We start from the raw sequence: 10273 nt of genomic DNA, 5'->3' as shown, positions 1-10273 counted from the left end.
ACCTGGCTGCCAGGTCTCCGCTTTCAGGCGGACACCCCCAAGGCCCCCGTCTAGACCAGACACCCTCCTCTGAGCTTCAGGACCTGGCAGCTCTCACTGTGTCTTAGTTGCCTGGTTACATGCCTCTATCCCCCACTAGGCCATAAGCACTGTGGGCAGGGACTGTGTTTTATTCCCTGATGTTTCCCCAGGGTCTAGCGCAGTGCCTGGCAAATAAAAGCACTCAGTGAGTATTTGCCGTATGAATGGATGGATGATGGAGGTCAGGGGGCCCAACTCCTCGGGGCCCGGTGTTTTAAGATCCATTGCTGTCTCGGTGCTAGCCTAACGGGCAAATAAAGCCTCCTACTGGGACTCGGGAGGGAGCGGGCCCTCGGACTCTTTCTGATGCTCGTGACTTGAGCTGTCTGGCCCCAGCTCCCCTGAATTGACGGGACTGGGCCACCGTTAGACTGAGCGCTTCTCCACCCAGACCACCCGCCTAGAGTCCCCCACAAACTGGCTGCACTGGGCCTGCTTTTATGAAAGGTTTATTCCTAGTGCTAGGTCCCCATCTTCCAGGGCTCTAAGCACAATTAAACTGGGTGGGGAGGTGAGGGGAGACCCATTCAGATACAGGGCCGGAAAGAGGGCTCCCCCATCCCCACCCCTTTGGTCCCAGTCCCCTTCTCTGCAATGGGCACGCATCGAGGAGGGACAAAGGGTACTGGAGGCAACATCATTGGCCCAGGGGAGCCTGAGAAGAGCTGCCATTGGCTGACAGGGCCTTTTGAGGCCCTGCCATTGGTCAGGGGGCACCCCCCAGGAGCTGGGGATCGGCCTGAGGAGTGATGCCGTTGGCCAGGGAGTGGTTTTGTCACAGCCTTTGGCTGTGGAGTGGAAGGAAAAGATCTGGGAATGAAGCCCAGGGGCCAGGAAGTACAGAACAGGGTAGCAGCCGCTGGGCCTGCAAGCCCCTCCCTACCCACAGCAGTGTGGGTAAAACTGGCGTCAGGCCCCAGCCAGGGAAAGGGAACCCAAGCCAGAGGGCAGGTGGCAAGGGATGTCCCAGGTCCAAATCTCCCCCACCCTGGGCCTGCCCCCTCAATGTCCTTCTTGATGGCCAGGCTGGGCTGGAGCGGCTCACTGCTCCTCTAGCCAGGAGGGCTTCTCAGCGCCCGGAGGCCGCAGCTTGATGTTGAACTGCTGCAGGGTCTGCTCCAGCTGTTTCTGGTTCCCCGCAAAGTAGGCCGACACAGCGTTGTGGAAGAGCAGCAGCTGCTTGTGCATCACCTTGATCTGGGGGCCCAGTAAGGTCACCGAGACTGGGCTCACCCGCCCCCAAGGGGCTGTAAGCCTGAGCCTGGACCGGGGCGGCGGGGGGGGGCGGGGAACGTGGACTCCGCGCCCAGGGTGCTTTAGGAGTGGGGGCCGAGCTTCGACAAGGGACTCAAAGAGTAAGAGCCACTCTGCTAGGAGAAACCTGGCTTGACTGGCCGGGCCTGGGGGGCTCTGGCATCCCAGCTCCAGGGCTGATTTTTTTCCCAATTTTGTTCCTGGACTGGCAGCCACATCGTCCACTAGAAAAGGGCTGGGGATCAGGGGGAGGGTGCTAGGAGGGGTCCAGGGGTTGAGTGGGCTGGGGGAAGACCCCACTCCTTAGCCAGGTTACACTTTCATTCAACGATGGGCCGGTCTTTGGGGGGAGGGGGGCTGGGTCAAAGAGGGAGGGGGGGCTGGGTCAAAGGAGTGGGGTTAGCACCTTGTTTTCTTCCAGGAACTTGAGCTTGATGGCCACATCTCCCCGCAGCTTCTCGTATTTGTCCCGATGGGCCTGGAAAGTGGCCTGGGCACTCTCGAGTCGACCACGCGTCCCTGCATCGCGGGGGCCTAGGCTCAGCTCCTCTAGGTCTGTCCGGTAGGCATCGTATTCCAGCCTGAGGAGGGGGTGAGAGAGGCTGGTCTCCACCATCCATCCTTTCCCTTCTCCGTGCTCGTGCCCCTAAAGCTCAGACTTCCACTCATGCCGGCCACCTCCCCAACCCCTGGGCCCTGCCAGTGCCCACACCTGGCAGCCTCATACTGTTTGACAGTCATGAGCGTGTCTTCCATGGTCTTGGTCACCAACGTGTTGATGCTGGAGACAAAGAAGTTCACGGCCCCCAGCAGTGTCTCCCCGTTTTTGCACAGCAGCTTCTGCGTCTCGGCGTTGTAGCCAAATTCCTCCTGAGGGCAGAAGGCAGGGACCGGCCTTGAGCAACGGCCTCCACCTGACCAGAGCTGCGGGGCCCTTCCTGCCCTCCTTCCCCCGGAGGAAACAGCCACTGAACTGGAGCCACCCAGGGCGGCCTCCAGCAAGGCTCTCTTAGCCAGAAGGGTCGTGGGCCCCCCCTGGGGATGCCTAGGGCAGGAACGTGGGAGCGGGGCTCTCGGAGTTCACGGGACTGGAAGAGGGCAAGCCAGTGCAGCAGGCAAGGGAGCGGCTCCGATGAGGCTGGGCACCGAAGGCATTCTCGCCGAGGCCGAGAAGGGCTATTTGCGAGGCACCTAGTGTGCCGCCTCCCCCACCCCCTCCGACTTCTGGACCTCCGTACAAACCCTTAGGCTGCCTCCACTGGTGAGTGCTGCTGGGGGCGGGGCTGGGCCCACCCTGGAGGGGTTCTCCCTCTGGGCTGCAGGAGGGAGGGAGGAGGGAGGCTGAGGGGTGACTGCCTGGGAGGGCCCCGGGCCCAGGCCCCCCTCCCCCTCTGGCCTGCCCAAGGCACCTGAAGCTCTGGGGACTTCTGGCTGAGGTCAGCAAAGGCATCCCCCAGTGCATGCTGGGTCTGCAGCAGGCTGTAGAGGTGGGCTGTCAGGGCCCGGCCCAGCTGCAGGACACTCTCATACTTGCGCTTCGTCTCACGCAGCAGCTCAATTTGCAGCTCTAGCTCCAGGTCCACAGTCCGGGAGCCTCGGCCAAACCGCTCTGATAACAGCTGCTTTGTGCACTGAGTGGGAAGTGGGGGAACAGGTCAGAGACCCTGGCGCCCGGCCCTGCCCCGCAGCAAGTGTCTACCCCGGCGTCCCCAGACTCCAAGTCTCAGCCCGAGATGATGGGACAGGAGGATCCGCAAGATGGGGAAGAGGTACCCGGGGGAGCTCAGGGGGCGGAGGAGGTGCGTGAATCCCACCTTATATGTGTTGATGCCCCATTTCTTGACGATGTCGAACTTCTCTCCAGCGATGCCCCGGGCCACCTCATCCCCGGGGCCAGCAGGAGGGGCGCTGTGAGATGGATGGCGGCCAGACCCTAAAGGACCAAGTTCTCTGACACCAGCCTCTCTCAGACACAATCCGACGCCTCTGTGGTTCCACCCACACTTCCCTCCCAGCACATGAAAATGACGCCCCGGAAGGAGCAGGGCTGGAGACTCACTAGGAGGAATTCATGCCTTGGACCCTGAGACCCAATCCCAACATACACCTGGCCTCCTTTTGACGTGGAGGTGAGGACTGGAAAGGGAGGTGGGAGGGGTTGCTCGTGTGCAGGGGCAGAGGAAACAGCGGAGACTAGGCTGAGAATGGGGTCGCTGACCATGGCTGGGCGCCCCTCGAACCGAACACCTGGCTGACATTCCCATGTGGATCCCAGTCACTGCGAGATTCAGGGCTGCTTGTTCCTCTAAATAGCAGAGTCTAACGTAAGACTCTGATAAGCCTCTCAAAGCTCCAAATCAGATTCAAGCTCCAGAGCAGGGGAGGCCTGGTGAACAGAGTTCTCTGCCTGACTCAGGTAGTGACGGCAGAGAAGGGACAAGTGGGCATATCTGAGGGACGAAGTGGCAAGTGGAGGCAGATGGACACCCCTGGGAACGGGCCTTGGGCTGAGATGCCCGCGGGTTCATCCTGGCAGAGGTTCCCACGAGCTCCAGACATGATTCACGCCTTCTTAGACGTATCCTATGCCCCCTGGAGCCAGTCCTCTTCCCCTCTCCACTCAATGCCCTATCCTGCTCTGATCATTCATACCTGTGGGGATGAGTCCATCACCAGAGCCCCCATAGCCACCAGACACAATGCTGGTTTCATTGAGGTTGGGTCCTGACACCATCACCTGCTGGAGGTCCTATAGGCCAGAGAAGAGGGGGGCTTCAGGAACATATGGGCAGCTGAAGCATTTTGGGGGTGAAAACAAGCTTGGATTGAAGCATCATAGAGAGAGCACACAAGGGAAGTCTGCACAGAATCAGAACAAAGATTGGTAAAAAGACTGAAGGAAATCAGGTGAGTTGGGGGAAGGCTACTGGAAGAAGGAGAGAGCTCAGGGTTTAAGAGTTGGGATTCCTCAACTGAAACAATGTGAAGAATCAAACAGAAGCACCTGCTCCAGCCCATCATCCTCAGGAAGCTGCCCCGCGTCACCATTCCCGTGGATGGGGATCTCCATTGTGGCTGCCTTCCCTAGGATCCCGTCCGTCATGGCGAGCGAAGGGACTGGAGTCAAAGTCTCCACCCCAGCGCCCTGCAAAGCCCAACACAGACAGTTCTGGAAACGGGCCAGTTCTCCGAAGAGGAAGGTCTCCCCTGCCCTTGCAGAGGCCGTCCCGGGGCTTCAGTGTGGTGGGGTCCGCCCACCACTCTTCCCTCGGGGCTTTGTCTTTCTCCCTTCCAAGGTGCAAAGTTTTACACACAGGCACCCAGGCCTCAGGTGTGCCTGACCAGAGGTCATGTTCTCATGACCCCCCCACCCCCACCCCCCCAGCAGTCCAGGGATCATTCATGCATTCAGTCCTTCCACAGACATTTAATGAGTGCCTACTACATGCCACGCACTATTTGAGGCAATGGAGAGAAAGCCTGTGCTCTCAAGCAGCTTATCCCCACGCAGGTATTCCTCCTCATCAGGAGACAATCCCTTTCCCAGCGCTCAGGTGCCTATCCCCGTTCAGGTATGTTCGCCATTGTTTGGCCTTTCACACTCCTCTAATGTCTCCTCCTCTTTCCTGCAGGTGGTCTCCCCCTCCTCCATCCCATGCACCCCCTCTTCCTGCCCCCACCCCCGCCCCAGGCCTTAGTTGAATCAGTTGGTGTAAGTTCCCGACCCCGGGGAAAAGTCCCTTTGCCCCAGGACATAGGGAGGTGATCCCTTCCAAAGTCAGTTAGGTCTCCCCAGGTGTGTGAGTCTCCGCCCTCCCCCCCATACACCTGGGCGTCAGGTGTGTCCTCATCCTTTCCCAGGGCTCAGAAGCATCTTGCCCTCAGGTCAGGTTCGTGCGTTCACCTTGCCCTCGCCCATGCACGTCCCTCTCACCTCGGGCCGGGCCGCTCTTCCCCTCAGGGCGCCAGGCCCGGGCCGCGCGGGGATCTCGGGATCCAGTTCCCGTCGCGATCCTAGCAGCAGGTCAGGGACTCGGCGGAAGTGACGTCCTCTCCCGGGCAGAAGAAGCCGGCCACGTAGCCGATTATGAGGGCGGAAGTGACGTCGCGGGGAGGTGGGCGGGCACTCCTTGAGCCAACCCCTCTGCCCCTGGGGAGCCATTGAGGTCACTTCCGGGGCGTTCCCTAGAAGCTGTAACGGAAGTGACGTAGGTTGTGCGCCGGCGGCGTGATGGAACAGCAACAGCAGCAGCAGCAGCAGCTGAGAAACGTGAGTGGGAGCTAAGTCGCTTAAGGGCCCTGCATCCAGCTAGCATCCCTGTTCGCATGGCGGAAACCCCAGAGAGCCAGGCATCCAAGGGCTGGGAACCACGGGCCGTGGTACACGGTCCTGGGAAAGCGCCGGCAGCGCGGCCTTGAGTTGAGACGTGGCCCCCTCTTCGCTGAGTTCCTTGTCCCCCTTCCTCCCCAGTTGCGGGACTTCCTGTTGGTCTACAATCGGATGACGGAACTCTGCTTCCAGCGCTGCGTGCCCAGCCTGCATCACCGAGCTCTGGATGCCGAGGAGGTTAGGTGGGGGAACTGAGTAGGGAAGTGCTCCTCGAGCCTCAGAGCTAACCGTGCACTGCTTCCCTCTCCCGTCAATTCCCCTACGTCCGGCCCTGGCTTCCCACGACCTCCGCCCTGAGGCTGGGGATGGGAAGGAGGGAAACGGACCTGACTGGACACCTTTGGCTTCTACTTCCACCCTGTCTTCCTTCCAGGAGGCCTGTCTGCACAGCTGTGCCGGGAAGCTGATCCATTCCAACCACCGCCTCATGGCCGCTTACGTGCAGCTCATGCCTGCCCTGGTACAGCGCCGCATCGCTGACTACGAGGCTGCCTCAGCTGTGCCAGGTGTTGCTGCTGAACAGCCAGAAGCCTCGCCATCTGGCAGCTAGCTGTCCTCAACGCTGAGAAGGGAGGCACTGGATGGACCCTCACGTTGAAGGAGCAGTGGACCTTGGGCAAGATGGAGCCTGTATGTAGAGAATGAGGAGTTGCCTGAGAGCTAGGTACTGTTGCTCCTTTTCCTGGAGCTAATAAACCTGCTGTAATCTGTGCGGTTGATATTCTGGGCAGGGAGAAGTTGCCTTCTGTGTGTGGAAGGAAAACCTCAGCATTCCCAGGCACCTGGTTAAAGGAAGGTCTGTGGGTACAGCTTTAAAATTGGCAACAAGACGCTGGTTCGTGCCCAGACGGCAGAGAAAATGGGAACTCTGTCCTTAAATCTGTCTGACTTAAATGGTTCGCTTAGAGATATCTAAGGACCATGGATTAAGAAACCACAGGGCTTTTAGGCACTACCTCTTCGAAAGTCAGTAGCCCCAGACAGATGAAACCTATAGGACTTCTGGGTGTTCTAGAACGTTAACCACTCCCCCAAGTTGTTACTTTCTTAATACTCCCAGAAATTGAGCAGTAAATCCTTTAAACCGAGGAGGTCTGTGTGCTCGTCTTCAGGAGCAGTCAGGGGAAAACTTGGGGAGCCATGTTCTGCACTATAGTCAGACTCAAGGGAGAGAAAACCACAGAAGTAGAGGGTGGTGGCTAAGGGGACAAAAAAAAAAAAAAAAAAAAAAAAAAAAACAGAAGAAAGGAAAAGCTTTTGGATGTTACGCTCTTGTCTCACTGCTCGCCTGTGATCTCCTAATTCCAGCCCTGCCCCCTACTCTGCATTGTCCCAGCTGTGCCTATCCCATGGTTTCTAATTCCAGCCTCTCCATTCTTTCCTCATTATTGCCTCCCTTGTGGAGTTTACCTCTGTATTCAGCAGTCTCAGTGGCATGTCACTCCATCCCTGAATTTTTTTGCTGCCCTTGTGTCCTTTTTGTATCATTCCACCTGTTTTACTTATTATTATTTATTTTTTGGCCATGCCATGGCATGCAGAAGTTCCCAGGCCAGGGATCAAACTGAAGCCACAGCAGTGACAATGCCGAGTTCTTAACTGCTCGGCCACCAGGGAACTCCCAGTCCAGCTGTTTTAACTTTTCTGGTCCTCCATTCACACAGCTAGAGGAAAACACAGCTGTGTAGTGAATGCCACTAAATATTCCCAGTCCCAGCTGCAACCAAGCTCTACCAACAAATAGCATTTGGAGGGTTCCTGGTCTGTTTGCTCTTCTCATCACCATGGCAGCTGTTTACACCTTCACTGCTCTCCCTAACCCCCCACCTCACCCTCAGCTATTCCCCCTTCGGTGATCATGCTTCGTTTTTATAATGGAAATGGGAGCTTTTAGACAAAAGCTTGGTTGGTTTCCACAGTAGTACTTTTTCAAAAAACTTGAAACCACCCACAAAACAGTTGTTTTCTCCCCCATACAGGTCAGGATATTGAATTCTTCTGGTAGCAGACTCTCAAAAGGCAGATCTGACTTTACGATATACTTAAAGTATATCTCTTTAAGGGAACTATGCTAGCCTGGTGTCGTTCTCTTTGCTATACCAGGCTGCTTCTCAAAATCGTCTCTTGAGCACCCACTTTGTATAGGTTCTGGTTTCGATATTATCCCCACTTGAGAGATGAGGAGGTAAGAATTCAGTATGTATCAGAAGCCACTGAAATCTCCTTCAGGTCTTCCCGTGAAGTGTCCCATGGACATAATGAGAGCAGTGTGACATTCGAAGCACAACTCGAGGATGAGCTTTGACAAAACTTTATCCTTTTATCACACAAATTATTACACAAGTTTCACTGGAGCAGTCAGGCCATTGCTTCCACTTTTTCTCCATTAACACCTTCCTGTCATTAGATTCCTGTCAAGCTTAAATTCTAGCCATTTGCTTGGAATAGGCTAGATGTCCTTGCTTCTCTTTGTTGGACTTGGATAAGATGAACCATCTGTGCATGCATTTAGGCTTATAAGGGAGTCAGTGTAGGGAGGATTTATATCACCGTGAATCCGTGGTTATCAACTTCAAATGGAGCCTCAGCCCCTGTAATCCCACTAGATTTTTCAAGTCAGCTTTCCTGTTCCCTGCAGTGACTATTTCAAACCAGGATTCTACCTGCACCGTCTCCTCGCTTTTTGCTGGTAGCCTTGTTTTTACCTCGTTAGCAAATGTCGGAGCTGTCAGTGGGGAGCTCCCGCAACTTCTCACAACCCCAAACCCACCTACACCTGCGTCATTCTCTCCTCTCCCTCCTGTCGAAACAGGACCGGCGTCCCTCTTAAGGCCAGTGCCTGTTGCTGCGCCTCCATCCCAGTCCTCCCTCCTGTGGAGAGTGCTGACGTTTCCCCACCTGATTCTTCTCAGCAGCGTCTTAATGAGCTAAAGAGCCCGGTGCAGCAAACAAGCCACTGCCGCCCGGGCACCATCCAGTTTGTTTCTGCTTTTACAGCTCTGACTTCTCTGCATTTCCGTTCCACCCAGTCTGTTTGGACTTCTGCAGCCTTTACTCTGTTGGAAGAGTTCTTCCCGAGGTCACCCCAGCTCACCAAGGGACCTTCACCTGCTTGGAGCCAGTGGTGGTTTCCCCAGCTTCCTTCACTTCTCAGGGGCGTCTGGTGCTGTTGCCGAGTCCCTCATCTCGCTCTCATTAGTGTCTGTGATTCCACTTGTGGTCTCACTGCTGCCACCTCTGGCCACAGCTTCTTAGCCTCCTTTGTAGGACTTGTCTCCTCCAGCCATTAAATCCAAATGTTTCTTTCTGAGTATAATCTCTCTGGAAATGTTTTATCTCCACTCCAAGCTTTAGTTACTGTGACTCAGATCTGACCCCTGAGCCATCTGATTGATATTTCTACTGAGGTGTTTCAAGAATATCCCAACCTGGCAGCTCCGAGGTAGTCCTGTGGTTGGAGTTGCGTGCTTGTACCGCTGCGGCCAGGGTTCAGTCTCTAGTCTGGAAAGAGATCCCACCTCAAGCTACTGCACACTGTGGAGCCAGGGGCGGGGATCCCAACTCAGTATGTTTCTCGCTGGGCCTGGTGCTCCACCGGCTGCAGAAGCTAGAAACCTCACTCATCCCTTCACTCAGTTGCTAGATGATCAGATTACGTTTCTAAAAATCCCTGGATTCCATCTGCTTTTCTTCATCTTCACAGTCTCCCACCAGGATTCTTGCAGTTCCTGCCCCCCCCCCCACGTCTACTTCTGCACCCTCCAGTCTATTCCGCATTCACTGGCCAGAAGATACAGACTGATGCTTAAAACCTTGCAGCAGCTTCCCATTCTTAGGATAAAAACTGACATTCTTGACCAACAAGGCCCTGTGTGATCCAGCCCCTGCCTGCCTTGATCTCGTGACTGTCAAACCCTGGACAGTTAATACTGCTTGTTGACCTGAACGGGGCCGCACCTCACTCACTCACTCACTGGCTTTGTGCTCTAACCCCCTGGGCCTTTCAGTTCCCACAACCTGTCTCACCTCTGTCGTCTCAGGGCCTTTGCACCTGCTGTTTCCTGGCTTGCAATGCTTTCCCCTGACCCTACCTACTTCTACTCATTCTTACATACTTAGTTTAAATACTCTTTCCTCAAATGACTCTTCCTGGGCTCCAGCTTCCGTAATCCCTCCTGTTTTGGGCCTGTAGCCTTGTACACTTGGTAATTATAAACCTCAGGAGGTCAGAGTCCTTGTCCTTATTGCTCACCATTGAATCCTTATCAGTGCCGGGCATGTAAAAGGGCTTAATAAATATTTGTTGAATGAACATCTTTCCGTCTCCTCCCGGCTCAGTCAAGTCATATTTACATAATAAAGGCTTTTTGTCAGAAGGGACGAGAGAACCTGCATTTAAGGCCTTCTGCCAGTGATGTAGAGGTGTTTTTCATTCAGAATTCCACTTTTTGGTATCTTTTGCCTTTCATATTCACAGATCAGTCAACACCGGAAAGGCTCCTGGTGCAGCAGATGAGCAGGTCTTGTTACGGGGGAGGTTGGGAGGTG

General features: G+C 55.5%; 2 protein-coding genes across 4 annotated transcripts; one reads left to right on the top strand and one right to left on the bottom strand.

The window, feature by feature from the left end:
- Positions 1-514: 514 nt before the first annotated feature.
- ARFIP2 (ARF interacting protein 2) lies at positions 515-5390 on the bottom strand. Of its 3 annotated transcripts, XR_014814469.1 has the most exons (9): positions 5270-5390; positions 4340-4480; positions 3988-4084; positions 3150-3268; positions 2745-2966; positions 2578-2651; positions 2048-2205; positions 1742-1916; positions 515-1278 (listed from the first exon to the last, which is right to left on the bottom strand). XR_014814469.1 is itself a non-coding variant. In XM_003357136.5 (8 exons), the coding sequence occupies exons 2-8, from the start codon at positions 4436-4438 to the stop codon at positions 1123-1125; spliced, it is 1026 nt and encodes a 341-aa protein (XP_003357184.3). In that variant the 5' UTR covers positions 4439-4480; positions 5270-5390; the 3' UTR covers positions 515-1122. The 3 variants fall into 3 exon arrangements, 1 of the variants encoding a protein (XP_003357184.3); XR_014814468.1 differs by having other exon boundaries at positions 2578-2966; XM_003357136.5 differs by lacking the exon at positions 2578-2651.
- A 155-nt stretch (positions 5391-5545) lies between these two features.
- TIMM10B (translocase of inner mitochondrial membrane 10B) lies at positions 5546-10037 on the top strand. Its single transcript, XM_003357135.5, has 3 exons — positions 5546-5605; positions 5807-5902; positions 6099-10037. Exons 1-3 carry the CDS (start codon positions 5567-5569, stop codon positions 6273-6275), a joined length of 312 nt encoding a protein of 103 aa, XP_003357183.1. The 5' UTR covers positions 5546-5566; the 3' UTR covers positions 6276-10037.
- Positions 10038-10273: the final 236 nt, after the last annotated feature.

This window comes from Sus scrofa, chromosome 9 (assembly GCF_054392235.1).
Source record: "Sus scrofa isolate SSC_HxYL_T2T_F1_AM1 chromosome 9, Sscrofa_HxYL_maternal_Yorkshire_Landrace_v2.0, whole genome shotgun sequence".
Classification (NCBI taxonomy): Eukaryota; Metazoa; Chordata; class Mammalia; order Artiodactyla; family Suidae; genus Sus; species Sus scrofa.
This window is presented reverse-complemented; position numbering and strand designations above follow the sequence as displayed.